Source organism: Lissotriton helveticus, chromosome 12 (assembly GCF_964261635.1).
Source record: "Lissotriton helveticus chromosome 12, aLisHel1.1, whole genome shotgun sequence".
NCBI lineage: Eukaryota > Metazoa > Chordata > Amphibia > Caudata > Salamandridae > Lissotriton > Lissotriton helveticus.
In genome coordinates, this window is record NC_136073.1 from 585081141 (window position 1) to 585106806 (window position 25666).

General features: G+C 42.8%; 1 protein-coding gene and 1 pseudogene across 4 annotated transcripts in view; one reads left to right on the forward strand and one right to left on the reverse strand.

The window, feature by feature from the left end:
* LOC144799014 (death-associated protein kinase 2-like) overlaps positions 1-25666 on the reverse strand; it is a 697832-nt gene that overhangs the window by 63151 nt on the left and 609015 nt on the right. For all 4 annotated transcript variants that reach the window (XM_078670165.1, XM_078670162.1, XM_078670164.1 and 1 more), the window contains one exon: positions 19364-19412. In XM_078670165.1, the coding sequence (XP_078526291.1) occupies positions 19364-19412 (49 nt within the window). The remainder of the gene's footprint in view (positions 1-19363; positions 19413-25666) is intronic.
* Positions 18083-18546, forward strand: LOC144799567 (protein transport protein Sec61 subunit beta pseudogene; annotated as a pseudogene).

Below are 25666 nucleotides of genomic sequence, written 5' to 3' on the forward strand. Positions count from 1 at the left end.
CATTATTGATTAGTTTGGCGATTAAGGATTATTGATATCACCATCAACTATTCAACTAATGGATCATTGACCTTATGAGGGAAGTAAAATAATTGCCCAAGTTAGATAAATGTCCAAGTCCTGATTCCTGACTCCCATGCTCAGAACCTGAATACTGGCAAAGCAGTACTGCAAGGTGACGCAAGAAGGTGATAGCTGGAGTGGTGTGAGTATCAATAGGGTTGTGAAATGTTGTTAATGTGCTAGGATGTATTTTTGAAGTGTTGAAAATAGTATGGGTTTTGACTGTTGGTGAAATTTTGCTCATTTTGAATTGATGGTGTTGTTGATTATATTGGTAATTTCATAGGACAGAATTTTTGGTTATTGATTATATGTTCTTAACATGAAAAGTTAGTGTCTTGTTTTATGTTGTCTGGAATCCTGGGAAGGAATAGCGGATGGCAAATGGAAGCCACACTGCTCTGAGGTTACTCGTCTGTTGGAATAACACTGAGAAGCTAGGTAGGGCTAGCAGTGTTAAATTAGGGACTATTTTCTGTGTAAAAGTGAGAGTGATTGAAAGCAAAGAGTTCGCTGGTGAAACTTTGGTGTTATATCACCTAGAAAGGGTAACACTGAAGGAGTAGCCGGTTCTTCTGAGCTTGAGTGAAGGGTAAGCAGAAGGGATTTACTCGCAGTGTTTGAAGAGTAAAGAGAAGTTCTTACTTTGTGAAGAGTAAGTGGAATGTGTTACTTGCAGTGAAAAGAAGTCTATCCTTTATTTAGTGGAACAGACAGAGTAATGAATGTCTTTATGTTGTTAATAACAGAATTTTGATTGAGAAAAAAACTCAGAACAGTTAGATTTTATGAAGGGTCAGTGGTGGGAGTAAAACTGACTGAAATTGAGACTGACAGCATTGGAGAACAGAAATTGCATTGAACTAGTGTAAAAATGAAATTGTTTGAAGGTTTGAAGAAATTGTTGGAAGGTAAAGTGAAAAATGTATTTTTAATTGGTGATGCTCCTGAAGGAATACCTGTGCATTTTATGTCTACCAATTTGGGACAAATTTCATGTATGTGGGTTCACCCATGGTGCAAGATTACTGAAAAAGAGGGTCCTTTGAAGTTTTCTAAAGATGGTACTTTTGAATTGCAAATCATTGACAAATTAAGGGCAGTGTTATGTGAAATAAAGACACCATCTAGAGCTGCACAATTTGAGGCTTTAAGCATGTGGGAAAAGACAGCGAGAGACAAAGCAAGTGAGGATAACAAGGTAAAGCACCAGATGCAGGAGAAGGGAATTAATGATGATAAAAAGCTTCAATTAAATAATGATTCAGGGGATGAAATAATGGATGCATTTTTAACAGTGTCCGGCACTTTAAGTGGTTCCCATTAAAAATACTGAAAATAGTGTACCAGTGAGTACTACAGTGGCTACTGCTTCTGTTGAACAGAGAGAAACACAGACTGAGAGTACTGTGCAGACATTTCAAATTGGACCACTGCCTGTTGATTCAGCACTGACAGTGATATCTCCATGTGTTACTGCTTCAAATGTGATTGATTCAGTCCAGAAATTACAAACTGCAGATGCATAGATAATGCCTTGAACAATTATGACTGTCCCAATTAATATGATCCCTACTCAAAAGGTTCAAAGAGCTGCAGAAGGAGTGATTATGGCAGGGTGTATTTCAGAAACTCAGAATTCCCAATTATTGAACAGAAATTACCCCAGACAGTCCAAGCACTGAAAGGGGAGGACAAATTGGTATTTACAACATCTGAAGCACAGAATAAAATGAAAATATTTGAAAATTGGATTTTTTAAACCTGCTTTGAGGAAGCAGCAGTGATTAAAAAGATAGAGAACATAGGGGATCATATTAACCCAGACCCTGAAAAAGAGAAACAGTTTAATGTTTTTAATTCAGCATTTGAACATGAAGAAATTAACAGTCCCTGCAGTTTAAATAATGAAAATGTGAACCAGTGTCAGGAAAAATAATTAATTTTTCTGAGTGAGGAAACAGCTGCATGTGCAGTAACTACACATGATGAACTGGCAGATTTGGCTCAAAATTATGAAATTGATGTTTCAGAAAGTTTTCCATTTCAGAAAAGTTTCAGGGTACATATGGATGATGAAGCAAATGAGAAAATGTGTTCTTCAGGAATGCATTTGCACATTGTAGAAATAATAAATTATATTTTCAAATGCAATGGGTCTGAGAAATTAGGAGACAAATGGGCAAGAAAATATGAGAAGAAAAAGAAACCACCAGACCTTGTTAAGGAAAATAATAAACAGGATGAGGGAGAAGCTTTTGCTTACTCATTTAGAGAAATGTGGGAGAAGTGCATGTGCATGGGCCAAAGAATAAAGGTGAACTTGCAGCATTACTGAATAAATTTCAACAATTGAGAGACAAATTTATGCTGCGGTACCCACAAGTTGATGGATTTGTTGAAATATTAAAAGAGTTATACATTAAATTAGAAATGTTCTTTTACATTGCCATGCAAACAGAATTGTGGTTTGAATCTAAAGTTGTTGTGCAAAGGCCAGATGAGGAGACAATGAAAAGGGTTTGCATGAATGCACCATCATTTTCTGTTGTTATGGAGAAAAACATAGCAGTGATTACTTCCCTGAAGGGCAGAGTGCCAGCAAAGGATGTTGATTGGGTACAGATTAAAAGAACACAGGATGGAAGTAAATGTGTTTTGGTTTGTGCAAATTCAGGTATGGATGTTGTACTGCTGGAAAAGGTGTCCTTTTGCCATCTTTATAGCAGATTTGAGCATTAGAAGAAGAAATATAAATTTAAACATGATGCACAAAAACATAGAGAAATGCAGATGCAAAATATGCCAGTTAAGCAAATGCAAATGTCAGTTCAGAAACAGGTAGCAATGGCAGGAATTTTTCAAGCACATATGGTCCCACAAAATAGGGGAAATGCTAAAATTAATTTAAATAAGTTGTTCCGAGCAAATGTGAATTAGTTCCAGAAACAAAAACAGAACCCAGTTCAACAGGTTGCTGTGATTGAAAATGAGAGTTTTAACTCTCACAATTCTGAATTTACCAAGTCCATTGAGAAAGCAGTAGACTTAGTTGCAGGCGTTTTAAACAAAGAAATTACAAACCCAGTTTTAGAAGAATTTGCACCCAAAATAGGCCCATTTGAGAAAATTACCAATTTGTTATTTGTGACTCAGGCCTAGCAGGAAAACAATTGTTTTGCAAATTAAAAAGCACAAATTACTGTATACCAGATAATGTTAATTTTCAGATTCCTGATGAGGATGTACATTTTAAAATGGCCCAACAAGAGACAGCTGTAGCATAGTTTTCAGAAAAGACAGTTGAAAAATGACCTTCTGATTTGAAAGAAATAATAAACACGGAAATAAGAGAATTCACAGAGAAGGATGCCAGATTAATAAAATGTGCAGAACAGGTCTTATTAAAATTAGAACCAGATGACATGTATTCAAGAACATCATCAGTTGCAGAAATGTTACCAATAAAAGGATTTTTGATGGAATTGATTGGAAGTTTATGTAAATTTCTGATCACAGGTTCACAGAAAATAAATGAAAATAACAGAATAGTGCAGGAGATTAAAAGCATAATTTTTCCATGTTGTCCTGTGGTCCCGAATCCAGCCAATATATTTTTTCACATTCCATGTGCTGAAGAATGGCTTACTTTTATTGATTTTTGCCAAGTTCATGTCACAGTGCCATTGCATGAGAATAGGCAGGAGTACTGTCAAAAAGAAAATGAATGTCTGGGACACAAAATTGGAAAGGGAGGTAGAAAGGTGTCACCAGAGAGAGTGGAAGTAATTCCCAAGATAGATCCACCTCAAATTCAGAAAGAAGTCAGGGAATGTTTGGGAATGGTTAGCTGCTGTAGAGAGTGGTTACTAAACCTTTCCCTAGTGGCTAAGCCTCTACAGAGGCTGACACACAAGGATGTGTCTGATCCGCTTCCATTGGACAACAATTGCACAAAAGTATTTCTAGAGTTAAAAGAGAAAAAATGTCGCGACCCAGCACTAGGATGAAAGAAAATACACCAATTTGCAGTGAGAGGGAGGGCTGCGCTCTCTTAGTGCCTATTCAAAACATGAATGTTTTCAAAGGTCTGTAATGAATTTCCCAATGACCTTTGACCCTAACTTCACAGAAATGTCAGCAAATGAATTGGTTTATTTATTTATTTTATTTGAAAAGTTTTATAGAGCCCGAACAAGATCCTTGCGGATATCAGAGCGCTTTACATTAGATGAAGAAAATTGTATAGGACAAGAAAGCTAGTAGAACAAATACCATAACAGGTTACATAACAAATACCTAACAACTTGAGCGACATAAAGCAAAGCAATAAGGTTCGAAAACATTTGAGCCCGGGTGCGTCATGCCACTGTCAAATACCATGGTTAGGTTGACAAGTTGGACCCTTGTCAGAATCGGGCATAAGGAGCGGGTACGATCGATCACAAAAAATCCGTAGTCTGTGTTCAGGTGAATTTAGTCATAATAATCGCTTTTACTTCCTTTTTGAAGGATGCAGTGGAGGGGTTCAGTCTTGTTTCAGGGGAGAGGGCATTCCATATCCTAGGCACCATTCCTGCTTGCTGAATCTTTGTGGCTTCAGTATTAGGTTATCTGCACTACGAGTGGATCTCATGCCACCGAATATTGTCAGTTTCTGTGTGAGACAGCTGGGTGTATTGTGATGTAAAACCTTATGCGTCATGCATGGTATTTTCAGATAAATTCTGGCTTCAAATCATAGCCAGTTCAAGGCTTTGAGGTCTGGGGAGATGTGGGACCTTCTTTTCGAGCCAGTGATGAGTCTCGCTGCAGCATTAATAGAAGCTCTTAGGGGGGCTGTGGTAGCTTTGGGGAGGCCGCAAAGAGTGACTTTTCCATAATCAACCCGCGGGATAACTAGAGCTTGAACTGCCTTGCTGTAGAAAGACGGACAAATACAAAACTGCTCGGGCCACAGAATGTGGATCAGACAGTCACAAGCAAGGACGGCCACAAACATAATAAGAACACATGATAGAAATGTAGATATATTTATTTGTACCAAAAGCACCTTACACAGCAAAATCCTCCTTTAACATTTTAATCTTAAGAACAAGATTATAGTCTGAACATGGAGTGATTTCTCTCCAATGCTCAGGACAGCCAAAAGTGACGACAAAGCTATGAGAATAACTACAATTAACATGACATATTCTGGGTCCAGAAAACTCGGGACAGGACAGATAGAACATGCCCATCTCATATGTCCCCTAAACACCACTCCAAGCGCCCTCAATTACTGCTTCGATGGAATGACAAACAAGAACTAACAGAACGACAAATAGGAACTAACATATGGATAGAAAGCCTGGTCCAATAGTACTTTGGCATAACTTCCAGGAGACTGGGATTTGTTAAGGCAGGTTGAGTATCTAAATATCATGAAAATATGCATAAAGCCAAAATCAGACTTTGAGGATGAACGTCTGAGTCAGCCCAACAATCTTTATTTTGTAGATGGCCCATGTTTGAAAGGTAACGATGACACATTGAAAGCAGCACATGCTGTGCTCCTTATACATTATGTTGTCAAAGCTTCATGGCTTTCAGTAGTTACCTCAGCCCAAAATTCAAAATTGATTGCTCTTACCATAACATGCAGTATAGCTGCTCAATTGGGAGTCACTGTTGTCATGGGAGAGAGAAATGCTAATTGGGTTGCACAAAATTGTGTTCTGTTATCATATACATTCTATGGAATCTTCAATGGTGAATTAAAAGAGGCTCAAGAAAATGTTTCAGAAGCAGAACAACTGGGTTGTATCAGAACTGTTTTTGAGAAAAGTGACAACTGCATAGTGGCAAAAGTGTTATTGCAAAAACTGATGTCCAGGTATAGATTGCCAGTTTCTCTGAAATCAGATCATAATGAGGTCTCAAAGATAATGAGTGCAGAACAACAGATTGGACAAGCAATGGATTGTAGCTATCTATGGACAAGGAATGGATTGTAGCTATCTGCCTGAAGTGTCAAGCATAATAAAGCAACACAAAGGCAGCACGGAGTTACACTTTGCAAAAGACTGTTTTTCAGCATCACCAAAGTGGCTTGAAAATGCATATGCAAATGCACTTGTGGAAAACACTGATGAGAACACTAGCCATTGCTGTGTACGTCTGGCTGATGTAAAGCGTGCAGTTTCTCACCAGATTGCAGCTGCCACTCAAGATCTGCATAATGGATGGTGCAACAACATTGATCTGAGAGATGCTGTGTTGAAACATCTGAATCTGATCAAAGTGAAAATAAGAGTAAAAGGCTTAAGTTGAAAAAGTGCAAAGGATTGATGGTGATCTGTCAGAGTTTCTCAGCACCTAAGTGGTCAAATTTGCAAGGAAAAAGTACAGAATGCCACACTGTATGAGCCATACTGATGGAAAGGTGATGACAAAGAGCAATGAAATGCTGAAACTGTCCTGTTGAATTCTCCTTTTATTATTTTAGTTACTTATTTTAGAGAAGACTAACAGTTCCAAGAAGCTACTTACAGAACTCAGCACTAAACATTTGAGTTTGGCTGTATATGATCTGATTACAGACACGACTTGTGCTTGCCTTAGAAATAGAAGTAAAATTGTTATATGCTCAGCTTTTTGCAATAAAATGTCACCTGTGAAATGAAGTAAGTGTGATGATTGACAAATCATTTGAGGTATTATGATTTGATATCATCAGAAGGGAGGATTGATGGAGCAGATTTCAGCTAGAGTCAGGCATTGCTTCATTTTTGTGCTTCAGACAGACTACATTTAAAATGACGCACATTTTGGTGCAAGTGAAAATACATGGCACATGAGACATGAAATGATGCCTAGTCAGTCTGAAATGCTTTTGCTGAATTATCATGTATTTTTTCACAGTGTAGAGAAAACTTTTGATTAAAGTGGCCTTTTTAGTTATGAAGAATAACCATAGAATGTGTTCTCTCTTCCCAGCTCATTTTCCTTGCAATCTACATTTACTATTCCTGTCTTAAAAGACTTTGGCATTGTTGCATATTTAGAAACAAAAACATTTCAGTTTATAACACATCTTTTTATAATGTGTGTTAATTAATAATGCACCAAACACTACACACGGGCCAAAATGCTTTTTGCATGAAAAGCTATCTAAAACATTAAAGCATGTTGCTATGACTATGTATTAACTGTGTGCGCTTTGAAAATTTACATTAGTGCATGTTTATGCTATGTTGCACATTTTTATTTTTGCATGTTGAGCACAAATAATAGGAAAAGCTGCTTTAAAGTAATAGCTTTGCTAGGTAATCATTTATAAAGGGCATTAGTATGGGGGTGGAAAAACATAATGGGTTTATTTACTTAAAGTTAATACTCTTTTGTGTTTGTTTTGTTTTTGGGCCTAAGATAAAATGGCTGCCTGTGAATGCAGCAAGGCTGCGGCTTGCATTAAAAGAAGAGAGCATGCATAGACTATACTAGCTTGCCTCAAGACACAAAGGAGTCAAGGCCACTGTGAACTGTACATTCTTGTTATTGTGCCAATGTATTTATTTATTTATTTCAAAGGTTTTATATAGCGCTACTGGACCCAAGAGTATCAGAGCGCTTTACAAGGATGGTGAACATAATGAGATAAACTTAACAATTAAGCGAAAAAGAGTTACAGTATAATATAATACATTCAACATGACAAGGGGGCAAAGAAACAGAGATAACATTAAGTGGAAAGTGAATATTAAAAGTTAGGAGAGAGAGGGGGGTGAAGAGAGGGGGAGTGAGAAAAATGAAGGGATTGAGAGGGGGTGGGAAGAGGAGCGGACAAGGGAAGAGAGAGGAGTGGACATGTTCAGAGTCAGTAACGTTAGATACCCCAGTATTTGTTGAGAAGGAGTACTTTGAGTTCCTTTTTGAAGAGAGGGTAAGAGGGGTTGCAGCGAAGATCCTTAGGGAGAGAGTTCCAAATTGTAGGAGCGTTACCAGAGAACGCACAGGATTGGGTCTTTTGACATTTGAGTCTGGGTGGGATCAAGACAAGGGAGTTTGTGCTCCTCAGGGACCTGGAGCAACCTGCTTTGTGTAGTTTCGTTGTAAGGTAAGAAGGGGTGTTTTGGTGAAGAGCTTTGTGAGTGATGCAGGCAATCTTGTAGGTGGATCTTCCTTCTATTGGGAGCCAATTGAGATTTTTGAGGACAGGGGAGACGTGATCAAATTTTTTACAATCAGAGATGAGTCTCGCAGCTAGATTGAGGACAGATGTAATCAGTGCAAGATGGATTTTAGGGGTGCTAGCCAAAGTGGCGTTGCCATAGTCAATCCTGGAAAGGACAAGCGATTGGACAACAAGTTTGAAATCGTCTGCTGGAATAAATGGTTTAAGTTTCTTGAGGTGGAGAAGGGTGAAAAGCGCACTTTTGGATGCATTTTTAATGTGGGGGATGAGATTTAGATTCTGGTCGATACTGATGCCTAGGGATTTGACAGAATTAGAGGTGGAGAGTGGGCACTTAAGAGCTTTGATGTCCTTTATCCAGAGTTGAATGGGAAGGGAGTTGTTTTTAGGGGAGAAAAGGATGTTTTCAGGTTTATTTGGGTTCAGTTTGAGCTGGTTCCGATGGAACCAGGTTTGAATTCTGGTCAAGGTCTCATTGAGGTGGAGAATGTCTTTGTGGGATTTGATCTTGTAATATAATTGGGTGTCATCGGCATAGAGGTGGTAATTGATATTAGCTTGTTTGAGGATGAGGGTGAGTGGTTCCATGAACAGATTGAATAGGGTTGGGGAGAGGATGGATCCATGGGCGTCCGCAGGGGGGGGGCAAGGAGGGGCACTTGCCCCCCCCTGGATCACCCGGCCCGTCGTACTGGAGAATGTGCCTATAATGGAATGAAACTGAAAGGTGCAAAAGTGGCGTTTTTGTTTGCATATTGCTGAATAAACAGGCCCCATTGACTGCGGGGACCAAGCCTGCAGTCAGACAGCCTGTTCCAGAGTCGCCGTTCTCACTGGCTGGAAATAGGAATATGCTCCCCCCACACGTAAGCGTTAGAATAGCAATTGGGCTTTGTTTTCATTACACCAAGAAGTTTATTTTGCATCTTATGTCGAACTGGTTTATATGAAGAAAACTCATAATTGGAAGTATTTGTCTCACCAGATAAATGACTCACTCACTCTAAGTATTGGTATTCACACGGTTTAGTAAAATCTCAACACACTTTACCCCATTTGTAGTCGATGCCAAAGTCATAAACTACTTTTCCAGCAAAAAGAACTAAAAACACTGGCCGTGATTAACTACAGCACTTTCGAAAAATGAAGTTTTCAACAACAATTTGCAATGACGATGCTTGTATTAACTGACATACATTGTGAAGTTTATTTTTCCCCAAAACTATACTATATATTATTGATTAAAAAAAATGAATGTGTCCATCTGTAATGCAACTGGTGCTCATGTAAAGCGCTCTGATACCTTTAGGTCAAGTTTGCGCTATATAAAAATATAATTTAAAAAAAAGCAAGCCTTGCAGATGTTGTAGCGCTCTTTCAATGTTCGAGGCGCTTCTAGGTTCAAATGTGTATACCTCAATTGGCTAACATTTCATCTCTGGAACACCTTTCCTGCTAAAAATAATAAACACCTGGCTATTCTCTACATTCTGATTTCAAGTGCTTTCTGCTACAAAGTGTACTGGTTTGTTTAAGCAAATTGAGACCCTGCCTCTCACACTCCTTCACAGTTCACCTTATACAATAATGTGCTGCCATACCCCTGCCACATCACTGTTGGACCATACTTCCAGATCGCACATACAAGACCAAAACTATTATTTATAGGCTGAACCGCAACCCACAGATGTAGTAGCTTAAACTAAATATTTTAAAGCAAGACAGAGTGGTCACAAAGTTGCCAGATTGGTTTTATTCACAGCCAAAAACATTAGCGCCGCTTAACAGACTTTCCCAGTGAAGCACTACTTTCATTTTTTCTCGTCGTTGAGTAGCATTTTTTTCCTCAGGTGAGGAAGTTCACCTTTCCTGGAGGTACTGTGATATCTGGTTGATGCGTGGTGTAGAAAATGTTTCATGTGATCTTATCAGCTGTTTTCCTTTTATTAGTTTATGAAATGTGTAGTGTACTGAAGCTTTATGTTCATGAATGTGGTCTTTTAAAACCATACTCCTTATGTTTTGTAAGGATTTAAGCAATGGGCTCAGTAGTTATGTCCTTAGCTTTTCAGGCAAAAACACTCATTGCTTTCTGAATAACGAGTGCACAAGCATTAAGGTAAGCATGTTGTTCCAGCTTACATTTCACATACTTTACTTAGTCTTGCATTCCCTGCGAGTGTCTGCTTTTTCCAGGAGGTTGTTACTGTTTTTTCAGAATATTACTCTTGTCTAGTGCATAATTTGAATTGAGTTGCTTCCAGGCATTTTTATTGTGGGACACAATTGGATTGCATCTAAAGGCAGTGCAAGTTTCTTTAAGTGGAAGGGTATGGTTTTCAGTGGGGGAGAAGATGTGGCAATATGGCCAGAGCTCCTGAATTTGAAACTGGGAAACCAGGTTCAGCCTTCTCTCCTATGGGAGCACATTCCCATGCTAGACCTGAAAAGGCCCCGATAGACCTTAGAAGCCTTGGTGTCTTAGCACCAGCATGTCCCTAGATGTGGCAAGAGTGGGTTAACCTTGTAAGTCTGTCCACCATAATCCATACCGAAGTTCACCTTCAGTCTTGCGGGCAGGCCTACGAAGCAGCACACGCTAGAGCGACAGTGACTCTGTCACTGAGGCCACTGGACACTGAGGCTAGTCCGCCTCACCCACTGGTACGTCTGTTCACCTTGTTTCTGCAGAAGTACCTGCAACTCACCAGGGATCGGCAATGCAGGATTTTCACACACACCAAACTAAGTTTGCAAGCTTTCGGGTCTCTGCTTCAAGCACAAGCACTTTTAACATGTGCTGTCTGCTTTGGGGCCACATAATTATGCAGCAATGGAGGCCAAAATGATGTCGCAGTGTTAACTAAATTATGCAGCAAAAATAGGGCTGCAGCGTAATGCAGTACATTTTCTGATGCCTACTTCTAGAAGGTGTGAATATTATCTACCAAAAGCCACAAAAGAAAGAGATGGCTGCAGCACAATAACCCTTTGGTGTATGAGGTCATATGCAGCCCGGTCCCTGCCCCCCCATGGCTCCTCCTGCGCTCCACTGTTTCTTGTGCCCCACCTGGCACACATCATGTCGAAGGATGGTGATGAAGTTGACCTTTTGCCCCCCCCTGGAAACATTTCTGCAGACGCCCATGGATGGATCCTTAAGGGAAGCCGAGTGAGACAGGTTGAGGTTTAGAGAGAAAGTGGCTGAGCTTGATTTGCTGTGATCTGTTTTGAAGGAATGAGGAGAACCATTTGAATACATTGCCATCTAATCCGAACCGGTCTTTGAGAGTGTTGAGAAGGGTGGGGTGGTGGACGGTATCAAATGCAGCTGAGAGGTCGAGGAGGATTAGTAATGAGGATTCCCCTTTGTCTAAGGAGCGATGAATGTCGTCAGTGATATTTAGCATAGCAGTTTCTGTACTGCATCCCTTTCTAAAGCCAGATTGAAAAACATCTAGGAGGTTGAAGGAGGCGATATGTTTCTCTAATTGCAATAGGACACATTTTTTGAGGGCTTTAGAGAGGAATGGAAGGTTAGAGATAGGGCGAAGGTTGTTAAGGTCATTGGGGTCAGCAGTGGTGTTTTTGAGAATGGGTGAGATTTGACCAAGCTGAAGGGAGGTGGGGACACAGCCAGTAGAAAGAGAGGAGTTGATGATTTTGGTCCATAGGGGCAATGATAAATTTAAGTTCTTAAACCAAAAGGGCGGGAAGAGGATCTTTGGAGTGGGAGGAGGGTTTTAGTTTGGCAATGATATTAGTGATTGTAGATTCAGATACTGTACTAAAATCATTCCATGAGGCATTGTTTTTAGCAAGGGGGCTTATTTTCGGAAAGGTAGCTTGTTGGGGGAGAGCAGGGAGGGGATGAGAGGGATTGAGAGGTGTGGAAAAAGTGGACGGAGGAGAGTTAGGAGTGTAGGGGAGGGTGTATAAGGTGGGGGTAGGTTGTAGTGGGAGTGGGAGGGAAGAGAAGAATAGTTCGATCTTGTTGATTTTGTTCGTAAAGAAACTGGCAATTTCTTCGCATCTGTCAATAGAGGCTAATATTTTAGGAGGGCCAGTGGAGGTTTGTTTTTTAACAATGTTAAAGAGTTCTCTAGGGCGGTTTCTGGCTTGATCAATTTGTGATCGAAGAAAGGAGGCTTTCTCATTAAATATATGTTTTTTGTACTGGGCTCTAGCAGTTCTAAGGAGAGCCATATTGTCAACGGTTGGATGATTCCTCCAAACCCGTTCAGAATGTCTAAGGGTCCGTCTTTCGTTATTAAGTTCAGAATTGAACCAAGACTTAGGAGGGTTGCTTTTTTGCTGTTTGAGTTTGATTGGAGCAATTAGGTTGAGGGCATCAAGAATAGAATTGTTATAATGGTTAGTTAGGTCGGTGGTGCTGTCAGAGAGAGGGGGTAGAAGTAAGTGGGCCTTAATTGAGGCCTCCAATTCGCCAGGAGGAATAAGGTGAAGGTTGCGTGTGGATTTCTTAGGTAAAGAGCTGATGGGGGCAGGGTGAGTCATGGATCTATTTATGGTGAAGAGGATAAGGGAGTGGTCAGACCAGTCTACTGGAAGTATATTTGAGAGGGAGGCCAGGTCGTTGTTAGTCATAATAGCATGAAGGGTGGCACCTTTGTTATGGGTGGGAGAATGGCAGAGTTGGGTCATATTGGTGATGTCCATGGTATCATTAAATATGATGACAGTAGGATCATCACTTTTGTTCCAATGGATGTTGTAGTCACCGAGGAAGAGATTTTTAGAATGTGAGAGCGATGATTGTATGATTAGATCAGTCAACTCTTCCATAAAGGGGATGTTATTTCCAGGGAGATGATAGATAGTGTGCAACCGGGTGGTGGGGGAGTCAGGCATAATGAGATCAGCGCAAAGGTATTCAAAGGATGAAGGGTCTTGCAGATGAACGAGCGAGATGTTAAGTTCAATTTTAAAAATTATGGCGAGTCCTCCTCCTGTTTGTTCGATTCTATCTTTCCTAATGATAGAGTAACCAGGGGGGATAAGCAAGTCGAGGATGGGAGTGGAGTGGGCGGTGAGCCAGGTTTCAGTTAGGAATGCAATGTCAATATTTTCACTAAGAATGGTTTCAGCAATCTCAGTAGCGTGGCAGGAGGCAGATCTGCAATTAATCAGCATCCAACAGAGGGGAGTGGGGTTGGGCGATTTGGAGGGGGGACAAGGGGGGATAGGTCTAAGTTGTTGGGGTGGACTAGGGGAAGTCGGAGGAAGGGGGAGTCTGCTTAATCCTAAGAGAATTGGAATGGTAGACAATTGGGTAGGGGGGATAGTGGACAAAGGTGGTGAGGGAGAGGTAGTTAAGTTAGTGGAACTGTTGGCTTCAGAGGTTTTTGGGCGAGAACCAAGTTGTGGCGGTGTGGGTAAGTTGGTATTGTAGGGAGTGACGATTAAGGAGGGTTGAGTGGGTAAGGTGCTGGTTGTGTAGTTGCTAGAAATTAAGTTAGTGGAACTGTTAGCTACAGAGGTTATTGGGCGAGTAGTGGGGGGACAAGGGGGGATAGGTCTAAGTTGTTGGGGTGGTCTAGGGGAGGTCGGAGGATGGGTGAGTCTGCTAGTTCCTAAGAGAACTGGGATGGTAGACTGTTGAGTAGGGGGGATAGTGGACGAGGGTGGTGAGGGAGAGGAAGTTAAGTTAGTGGAACTGTTAGCTTCAGGGGTTATTGGGCAAATACCAAGTTGTGGCGGTGAGGGTATGTTGGTAGTATGGGGAGGAACGATTAAGGAAGGTTGAGTGGGTAAGGTGCTGGTTGTGTAGTTGCTAGAAGTTAAGTTAGTGGAACTGTCAGCTTCAGAGGGTATTGGGTGAGTACCAAGTTGTGGCGGTGTGGGTATGTAAGTATTGTAGGGAGGGACGATTGAGGAAGGTTGAGTGGATAAGGTGCTGGTTGTGTAGTAGCTAGAAGGAGGAGTGTTTCTGTTGGGGATAGAGTTTGGCAGACAATATGTGGTGTGTTGAGGAGAGTGTTGTTGTGCGAGGAGATGGTTTTAGTAAAGAATGAGATATCGCTTCTGAGTGAGGAGAGTTCTAAGATGAGGGACATAAGGACAAGTTCAATGGTAGGGGAAGCCAGTGTGTGTGTTGATGAGTGCTGTGATCCATATTTATTGGGCTGTTGGTCGAGTTAGGGTTGTTTAGGGGGGATAACTTGTGGATGATGAGGAGGAAAGTCTGGAGGGGGGGTGAGATTATAATGAGGGGGAGGATAATTTTTGGAGAGCGGAGATGAACAAGAGGAGGATGTAGGAAAGGTATTCATTTCGGACAGACAGTTCGGTGAAAGTGGCATAGAGGAAGTAGGAGGTGGTGTTGTATTTGTTGGATTCTGAGTTGTTGAAGAAAGCATGGAGGTGTTGGAGGGTGATTGTGGGGGCAGTTAAGGGGGAGTGGGGTACTGAGTCAGAGATAGGTGTGGTAAGGGAGTCAAGGGGAGGGAGGAGCATAGATGAGAGTGTGTAGTTGTAAAGGGGGGTACTATGGGGTAAGTGGTAGAGGGAGAATTGATAAGGGAGTCAGGGGGAGGGAAGAGAATATAAGAGAGTGTATTATTAGAACAGGGTGGAATCTGGGGATAAGTGGCAGAGGGGTAAGGGATGTGGGAGTCAAACGGAGGGAGGGGCATAGAAGAGAGCAGAGGGAGAAGCGGGAAGGGAGTCGAGTGGAGGGAGGAGCGTTGAGTAGAGTGTGTTTTTGGAATTGGGGAGATCATATGGTAATTGGGGGATGCAGTTGGTATTGTTGTGTGGATGAATGATGTGGTGCAAGGAGGGGGGATGTTGGAGAGGAGGTTGAAAGGAGAGGCGTGTGTACCAGAGCATATTAGTTTAGGAAGAGGCCATAAGGAGGAGGTAGAAGTGAAGGGAGATGAAGACAATAAGAATTGGGGAAGGTCAGAGAGACGAGGTAAGGGGGACGGGGATGATAGGGGGGTGATGAATCAAGGGGTAGAGGGGGTGAGAGGTCAGGGTTCAGGGATTGTGCGAGGGTTTGGGATAAAGTGCTAAAGTGTTGTTTATTGGGAGTAGGAGAGGGAGGGGGAAAATCAGGAAGAGGCGATAGGGTGAAGGGAGAGGAAGGCAATAAAAGTTGGGGTAGGTCAGAGAGACGAGGTAATGGTATCGGGGATGAGAGGGGGGTGATGAGTCTAGGGGTAGAGGGGGTGAGAGGGCAGGATTCGGAGATATTGTGAAAGTTTGGGATATAGCACTAAAGTGTTGTTCCAAGATGTCGAGGTGCTTTTCAGACGCTTGGAGGAGTATAGTTCCAGATTTGAAGATGGAGATATCTATTTTGCCTGGAAAGGAAGAAAATGGTGTAGTGGAGAGTTTTAGACTGTATGGGATGTTGCGTGATGTACCAGTGTTAGTTAAAGTATCCTTCCTGTGTGCAATATGACAGGAAGGAGGAAAATAGAATTAAAAAATTTTCCTAGTAAATGTTGCTAAAACATATAAATGTATTAATCATTATCACTTCTTTTGTTTAAACCAGTATGGTTTGGAATTTCCAATGACATCAGAATGGTGGGACCCTTGTGCCATCTTGGCTAACCAATCAGGTACAACCTTTACTGAAAAATGCAACATTTTGAACAGTCTGCCAAGAATTAGAGTATAAATAATGACCTCTTAGGGGGCGTGTGGGCTCTTCTCTTTAAGCCAGGGGGCCTCTGTCAGAGAGGGAGGAGAGAGGAAAGCCAGTAGATGAGATCAGACTTCATATGGGTTAGGTACGTTATCGTCACAGGTGCAGCCTGGGTGGAGATTGCGTCCAAGGAGTGACAGAGAGGTGGGGAGCCTTTGCTCATATTTTTTTCAGAGAAGTCCTTGCACGTCATATTTTTGGCAAGGCACATCACATTCCTCTGAGGACTTGTGTGATGGAGGGGCATTTTCAAGGAGCAGCCTTTCTGTCAGATGATGGAGATGGAGAGAGACAGATTGAGCATCACCAGAGCAGAGAGTGCAGCTGATTAGAATAGGTTTAGATGCTAAGATTCTAAGTTTATGCTTTGACTAATTAATTAGTTTGAAAAGATGTATTTGTCTTATGCGTTTATTGCTCTTAATGGGAGATTTTTGCTAATTTTTAATTATTGATTATACTTGCAAGACTCTTTTTTCCTAGAAACTATTTAAGAGTTTTTACTGACATTTGCGAGACATTTTCCTTTCTACATGTGATGCTTATATGCAGACTGTAATATGTTCTGTATTAATGCTTTTTTTCCTGGTTTCAAAATTCTGTAACCTGATTGTTATTTAAATAATGAATAAAGGTTTAGAGAAAACCTTAATTTTTTTGACTGGAAAAAAAACCCTTAAAATACTCACCAACTCCCTTTATTGGCTTAAATAATGATTGCATTTTTGACTGTGCATGTGTATGTAAAGTCTCCTGAAGGTAATACATGGTGTCAAGGGCCCAACAGCTTTTCAGAGGTAAAATAGAGGTAGATGAGGTTTTGTATTGAGAAATTACCGTGAAATTAACGCTGTATCACCATGACACCGGTGTCTTAGAGATTTTATACTGTGAACGGGCAATGGGGGGACCTGCATTTGAAATGACTGACTGGTGAACAAATGTAATTTTCATTTGGTGCAAACATCATTCTTTCACTGATTAGTCAGTGCAAGTGACATTTGAAAATGGTTATGCCCTATAAATTGGTGCACAGTGACAGAGTCACCCGTATAGAATTGCTTGGTTGCCAGCACAGCGTATGCAATTTGACCCATGGCATTTGCCAATCTCGTCATACTATTTCAAGAATACTGGCTATTCGTGTTTCACATACAAACGTCAAACAAATGCACCTAGGTGTAAATATGAAATCAAGAACAAGGGAAAATCTCAAGTTAAAGTAAGGTTTGCACAAGGTGGTTGATCACCAAGGTCAAAATGACCACAATTCACAAACACATTTGTAAATCTGCAAATCACTGAAACATGTATTTCAAGGGGTTAAGAAACATTCCCAGTAGTAGGAACATAAACCCAGGGAAGTATATAGATTTCCAGATGTATGCTTACTCATTGCAGACCATAAAAGCAGACACCTAAGTGTTTATAATCTATCGGATGAGATAATTGTCTCCTATTTAGAGTGTTTCACCTGAAATGAGGATGCATTCAGATTTTGGCATTTACCACATTGAAATCTGCATGTCCCGGTAACTACCAGGCATTTTTCGCCTGATAAACATAAGCAGGTTTGACCTCCTGATATTTATCTGGGTAATGGGAACAATAAAGATCTGTTATTTAGTGACAAGATTCTCATGGGTGAACGAGACTTTACAAATACACCCGTTATGCTCATGTGTTTTTACGTGTGGTTAACGGAAGTAAAGCACATATCGAACACTCATAATGAGGGCTCTAGTAAATACAGGCTAGCAACTAGAGAATGATTTTAAATGTATTTTGAATCTACAGTATTAGTGTCCTGTGTACCTTGTGTTTACTTAATCAGAAGTGTGGTAATGCCACTCCCAGCCTCTCTCCATCTCCAGCCCCTCGACTCACTCCCATCAAACCATGCACTGCTTTTTTCCCCATCTTGCATGGCCTATTTTTCTTGGGACTCCAAAGTGGTCCCCTGCACCGAATCCATGTCAGATTCTCAGGAAAACCACTTCCTACGTAAATGGGCTTTATTTAGATTAACTGTAGGTAAACTCATCTCACGAGCACATTCCGAAAATATGACAATGATCCGGATCTATATGTGATACAGCTGGGTGGACAGTTCTTCTTCTTTTCAGTGACGCGGAGGAGTGAGGAGCAGACGAGCGTCAGTCCGTCCCCTCAGAGAGGAACCCCGACTTTACCTCAGCCATGCCTGGTCCTGCTGCAAGCGCTACCGATGTTGGTGCATCCAGCCGATCTCCCAGGAAAGCTGTTGCGCCCAGAGCGGCTGGTTCGACTGTCCGACAAAGGAAAAATGCCAGCAGTGGAACTAGGAGTGCTGCCCGGACTACATCAGCTGGAACAGGAGGCATGTGGAGGTTCTATACAGAAGATTCGCCTGGTCTGAAAGTCGGGCCTGTTCCAGTGCTGGTCATGAGTCTGCTCTTCATCGCCTCCGTTTTTATGCTTCACATCTGGGGCAAGTACACAAGGTCTTAGGACTAGGGACTCCATTTTCTGGCGACTACTAGAACATCTTCATCTTGGACCAAACATATCAACTAGAAAAGAACTTTCTGGAAAAGAATGCTGTCCCACCTGGCATGAAATAAATCTTATATTGACTGAAAAGTTTTAATCTGCGAAACTTGACATTTTTACCAACCGCTAATGAATTTTTTAATTTGTCAGTTTGGCCTTTGAACATGTAAGAAATGTTGTTGTGCAATGTTACTAAAAAAAAAAATATATATATAATAATAATGATACAGCTTTTTAACAGGTTAAGAGCTCATTTGTCCCAGGCTTTTTCCCCTAATACACTGTTATAGTTGACATGCAAAATTTCCCTCTGGTGCATTCCTGCAGAACAGCCAATGTCCGTTTGGGTTTTACGTTACAACTCCTTTCTCGAGAAAAGATTTTGGATGGAGGACAGTGCAAGCTCAGGCACTGCAGGACTTGCATTTCCAATATTCTCAACTCGCCATTTGTCACAAACATTAAGGCCACCTTGTGATGAGGGTTTATACAGCAAACCATGCTGACCACACTTCTCTCTAGACGATAAATCTACTCAAGCCAGTGCTCAGAGGTGGCTTGGATTGAACTGTGAGCTACAGATATAACAACCCCACTCATGGTATTGCATCTTGTGCCTTTAAAAGAATATAGAAATCTATCAACAAACTAGCTCGATTATTTATATGGTAAATAGGAGCATTTATTGCCCAGTTCCTCTATTTTTGAAACAAACACATGCTCTAGATAAAAATCAATGTGCTTGAACATTTTGCTTGTACAATGTTTGATCAACAGTGCCCTTCAGTGTGTGCTTTGCAGGAGTGCAGTTAATGAGGCGGTGTGCCCAGGGGTGCCAGCCAAGCCAAGCTGTCAGATAGTCCAGTTCAGAGATATTTCACTGCACCATTCACACTCTAGCAATATATACTTACCACATGTCGGTTGCTGTGCTCAAGGGTTCGTAGTTTATAACTTCAGGAGCTAAGGGGATAAAAAAAAGTTCTTATTATCTGGGTGATTTGTAGGGTTTCGCTCTCTGACGCGTTTTTATGCTTCTTAGGAAAACAAGACAGAGAAAGGGTAAACATCCCTGCCACCTAAGGTTACTTTGCAAACATATTTTCACTTAATTCTTCCACTACACCATGAGTGGACACTTAGCCTTATGCACCAAGGGATTTTGTGGTTGCAAAGCTTGTGACAGGCAAAATCACTGGCTTTGCAACTGCAAAATCCGAAGTCGCAAAGTACAAAAGTATCTTGACAAGCTGTAAATGCGTTTTAAACTTGCAAAACACACTTTGTGACTGAACTGCAATTCAGGAGGATCAAGATTCATGCATTGGCATGTTCAAGGATGACCAGCATTGACTTACACGGGCTGACTCCATGCACCATTTTTACAATCAATACTGGCTACAGAAATAACTGGTATTTAAATTCTGTACATTAATGTATCCCAAGTGGATATACTGAAAGTCTGAGGTGGAATCAGCCCTCATTAACCAACTTTTTTCTGGACTATTAACAACAATAAAAAAATAAGATTAGAGAAACCACGGATGGTGTTCGGGTGGGTAGTAGAAAGGGGCGGAGTCATAAGAGGTAATATCAGCCAGACTAAACCTCTACCAGTATATGTGCATTACAAACTCTGCCCCCTGATAAACGATAAGGAGAAATGTGAAATACATCTGTGATAAGAAAACAAGTTACTTACCTGTAACTTTAGTTCTCCAGTATTGGAAGCTTTCATAGATTCACATGCCTGAATCATTCCCCGTCGTCGAGACGGGAGTCTCTGGTACATAAAAAAGCAATATTAGTAGTATTGCAAACTGAAAAGAGGCCTAGGCCCTTTTCCCTTTTGCAACCCATAGCCTTTGTTATGTAAAAAAAGCCCAAACTTTTCCCTGAACCAATCAGATCTCCTCACCCTCTAGAACACTCCTGAGAGAACCTTCTGCCCCTCAGATTTTCACGCACTTGTGCATAAAGAACACTTGTGGTGCTAAGTCCGAGGTGAGCCTCTCAGGGGAGGAGGGTGAGTGCATGTGAATCTATGAAAGCTTCCAATACTGGAGAACTAAAGTTACAGGTAAGTAACTTGTTTTCTTACTCCAGTATTGGAACTTTCATAGATTCACATGCCTGAATCAGAATAGCGAGCAGTAAGATACAAAGCACATTTCTCTGATACATTTCATAATCATGTAATACGATTTGAAAATGAAGCATAATATCATACTTATATACATATATATATATAAAATGTGACTTTGTAAAAACAAGAGAAATTACGGATGGAGGGATGGAAAGAAGGCTCACCGTTACTGGATGATATTCTGCAGTACCGCCTCTCCCACCGCCGCATCCGACTCTGCGGCTGCCTCCAATCAGTAGTGCCCGGTGAAGGTGTGCGTGGATGCCCAGGTCGCTGCTCTGCAGATATCCTGGATTGGCACTCCTCCAAATAGTGCAGTAGATGTGGCCACTGCCCATGTGGAATGCGCACGAACTCGTGCATTTAGAGGTTTTCCAGCAGCTTGATGACAGTAGACAATTGCACTGGAAATCCATCTGGCAATTCCCCTTTTAGACAGAAGGATACCTTTCCTGGGTGCGCTGAAAGCGACGAATAGCTGAGAAGATTTGCGAAAGGCCTTAGTGTCTTTTAAGGAGAACTTCATACATCTTTGCATGTCTAGTGAGTGCAACACTCTTTCCGCTGCTGTTGACGGATGAGGAAAGAAACGTTTCAACACCAAAGGCTCATTCAGATGAAAGTCAGTTGGCACCTTAGGAATGAATTTCGGATTAGTCCTAAGAATCATTCTATCTTCCTGAAACTGTAGGAAAGGCTCCTGAATTGTGAGCGCTTGCAGTTCACCTACTCTTCTCGCTGATGTCAGAGCAATGAGAAGAGCCAATTTCCAAGACATGAACTTAAGGTCCGCCCTGTGTATCAGCTCAAACGGTGATTTCATCAATTGTGACAGTACTATATTAAGATTCCATAGTGGTGGTGGAGGCTTTACTGGAGGAAAGACCCTGAATAGTCCCTTCATGAATTGCTTGATGATCCTTAAAGACCAGAAGGACGGGCCTGACGAAGACCTCCTGTAGCGGGATAACCAGCCAAATGCACCTTGATGGAAGCGTGTGCCAATCCTGACTTTGCTAATAGCAGAATGTAAGGTATAATTTGATGAGGTGCAGCAGTAAGAGGGTGAATGTTATGTCTCTTACACCACAGACAAAACCTCTTCCATTTCATCCTGTAGGTTTTGTTGGTACTGTCTGCTCTAGCTTTGGACAGGATTGTTCTACATTTGTGTGAGATGTTTAGATGACGAAACTCAAAGTGTTCAGGAGAAAGGCTGCTAATCGCAAGGATTTCGGGTCCGGATGGAGCACCTGACCCCTGGACATTGTCAGAAGCGATGGGATTGGCCGTAGCCGAACTGGACGTTCCTCCGACAGCAGCAGGAGTTCTGTGAACCAGTGTTGTCTGGGCCACCACGGGGCTATTAGGATCAGCCTGCACGGCTCTCTCTTGATCTTCACCAGTACGCGGGGAAGAAGAGGAATTGGAGGAAAACCGTAGGCAAAGACGCCGGACCATGCCATGCAAAACGCATTCCCCGAAGATCCCTTCTGGGGAAGGCAGCTTGCGAAGTACTGGCATTTCCTGCTCTCTCTTGTGGTGAAGAGGTCCACTATCGGTGCTCCCCACCTTTGAAAGATGCTGTCCAGGGTCCCCTGGTCCAGCTCCCATTCGTGGCAGGAAGATTTGAGCCTGCTGAGAGTATCCGCCTTGACGCTTTGATCCCCTGGGAGGTGTTCTGCTGACAATGATATTCCTTGTTGAAGAGCCCATTCCCATATCTCCTGGGCCTCCTGAGATAGGGAGAGAGATCTTGTTCCCCCTTGCTTGTTTAAATAGTGCATTGCTGTAGTGTTGTCTGTTCTTACCAACACTGGCAAACCTCATATTCGTGGTAGGAAGGCTTGTAATGCCAAGCGGATCGCCCGAAGCTCCAGCAGATTTATGTGCAATCGCTGCTCGTGTACCTTCCAACGACCGCTGACCTGAAGGTGCTGAAGGAAAGCTCCCCATCCTTCTAGGGACGCATCTGTCGTCACCACTACCACCACCGCTCTTGCAAGAAAAGTCAGACCCTGAGATACATTTCCTTTTTGTGTCCACCATTCCGCTGCTTGTACCATCACTGGTGTCACTCGTATTGTGTCGTCGAAGGATCCCTCCGCTTGACGCCACTGAAGATCGATTTGCTCCTGCCATGGGCGCATCCTTAACCTGCAGTGAGGTACAAGGGGAATGCAAGATGACATCATGCCCAGCAAGGATTTGTATCTGCGGACTGAAAGACTTTCTTTTTACAAAGTCTTGGAAGAGGGACACAATCCTCCGTTGCCTTTCTTCGGAGGGAAACGCCTTGTTGCAGTCCGTGTCTAGTATTGCCCCCAGAAATGTGATCACTCTTGTTGGTTGGAGGTTTGACTTTCCCTCGTGAAGAGTCAATCCCAGTTTGCCGAACAAGTCTATGCAGGCCTGTGTTGACGCTCTGGCTTGTACTTTCGACGGTGCTTTGACTAACCAGTCGTCGAGGTAAGGAAATATTTGATGTTTTTGCCTTCTTAACACAGCCGCCACTGGAGCCAGGCATTTTGTGAACACTCTCGGCACTGACTTTAAGCCGAATGGCAGTACCCTGAATTGGTAATGTCTTCCGGCTACTAAGAACCGAAGATACTGTCTGTGTGCAGGATGGATCGGCACGTGGAAATACGCGTCTTGTAGATCTAATGTAGTCATATGATCTCCTGGGTTCAATAACGGAAGGATGTCCTGTAGAGACACCATCCTGGAAGATTGCTTCTTGAGATAGGTGTTTAAGGATCTGAGATCCAGAATGGGGCGCCATTGGAGCTTGTTTTTCTTGACAAGAAAAACCCGTGAGTAAAACCCCTTGTTTTCCTGGGCCTTCGGTACCGGTTCTATTGCTCCCTTTCGGAGCATTGTCCGAATCTCCTGCCGGAGTTGATGCAGATGGTTGGCTCTCTGATGCATCGGTGGCGTACAAGGGGGCGTCTGAAGAAATTCTAAGGTGTGACCGAATTGAACAATTTTTAGGACCCATTGGTCCGTTGTTATTTTCCGCCAATTTTGAAGATGGTGAGCAATCTTTCCACCCAGGGGAGCACCTGACATAGCCGGAAGATGGAGGTTGTCATTGCCATCGGGTGTTGTCCTTCCCCTGACGGCCACCCCTTCCTCTTGGAGTTGATTTCGTATATCCTCCTGATTGACGTTGATTGTACTGTTGACGGTAAGGCTGCGATGAGGCAGAATAAGAGGAATATCTCCCTTGCTGATATCCTCCTCTATACGAGGACTGCCCTCTGCCTCTGGAGCCACAAAAAGGGTTTTTTCTGTACTGCAGTGTCCCCAAAGCCTTTGCCGTATCGGTATCCTTCTTGATACTCTGCAGAGTAATAGATCTTCTCCATTGAAAGGGAGGTCTAGAATCTTGTTTTGCACCTCCGGCCTAAAAGCCGTTGCTCGTAGCCATCCTTGCCTGCGCAGGACTGCTGCTCCTCCCAAGGATCTAAAAGCCGTCGTCGCTATATCCATAGCGCAGTCTATGACTTCAGCCGAAGTCCTCTCCCCGTCCAGGAGAATCTTCTTGGCCTCCTGCTTCTTCGGTTCCGGCACCTGGTTAATGTATGGAGACAGGTCACACCACATTTGCCTGTCGTACCTTCCCAAGATAGCGAGGGCATTAGCGGCTTTCACCAGCAGAGAAGACATTAAGGAAAAACGTTTTCCTGCATTATCCAGCCTTCTGCCCTCTCTGTCCGGAGGTGTCGTGATCGGAGCAGATGGGTTTCTGGACTTCTGCTGTGCCGCCTGAGTAATTACAGAATCCTGTTTGGGATGACCCAAAAGGCAAGCTGGAGCATCCATAGGTGCCTTATATTTTTTGTCTAGTCTGGCCAGAACCGGCATAACCGTGGCTGGCGTCTCCATGACTTTTAATCCTCCCTCCCAAATATGACTCACTATAGGCAAGGGTCGCACCGATCTGCGACACGGGTCCTTGAAGTCGTATAAAAAGCATTCCGCTTTATCCTCAGTCATGGTGAGTGCAAATCTCTTAGTGGCTCTCTCCATCAAATTATGAAAACCACCAATGTCTTCCGGTGGAGAATCTACTGGTCTCGGCGCAGGAGTTGAAGGTGAGGGGATGAGATCGTCATTCCATTCTGCGCTTGGTTCCACAATCTGCCCATCCTCATGATCCTCATCCGAGGTATCGTGTTGTGACGGTGGCGGTGGAGACCTAGCAGTAGGCTCCGGCAAAGCCTCTCTCCTACGCACTGGCGTCCCTGGTACCGACCGTGGACCCGGAGTAACCTCTGGAACTTGCTGAGTGGCTGGAGTTGCTGGGTATCTTCTTCTATAATCCTCCAACATGCCCTGGAGGTCTTTCAACAAAGAGGATGGTACGCTTGTCATATCTTCACGTTGCTGTTGGTGATATTGGTGCTGTTCTTGGGGATGCTCTTGAAAACCCCCATATTCTTCCTCAGAATCGTCCTCCTGGTACTTGACTTGCAATTGCGAAGGGCTACTCGCAAAACCATAAGGACCGTCGTCCTCTTCCTCCTCTGAATCTTCCTCTTCCAGCAGGTGAGATGGAACCAATGGAGATACCTTGCTCGGCGATGTAACCTCTGGTGTAATAGGCTTTTTCCAGGGTACTAATCGTTTTTCTGGTGTCTTTTCCGTCGTCGACGAGCCCGTCGACGAGATTCCCATCGCCGTCGTCAACCAAGTCATCGTCGCCGACGCCACCGTCGACGTTGTAGTTACCGTCGACGCTGTCCTCGTCGACGCTCCGGTCGTCGTCGTTCTCGTCGACGCTGCCGTCGACGATGTAGCTACAGTAACACTCGTCAACGCTCTCGTCGACGGTTTCACCGTCGACTATGAAATCGTCGACGCTGCCTTTTCACCACGTTTCACTCCTTTTATCGTCGATGACGACGATGTTTTAGTCGTCAACGATGACATCTTTTTCGTCGACGGTCCTGTCGACAGCGCTGAAACACTACCTTTCTCCTCAGAAGGCGCAGAGGAAGTTCTCTTGATGGTAATCTTGACTTTATGAGGCGATTTTGGTGGTTCTGAGGCGGACTTCACCTGC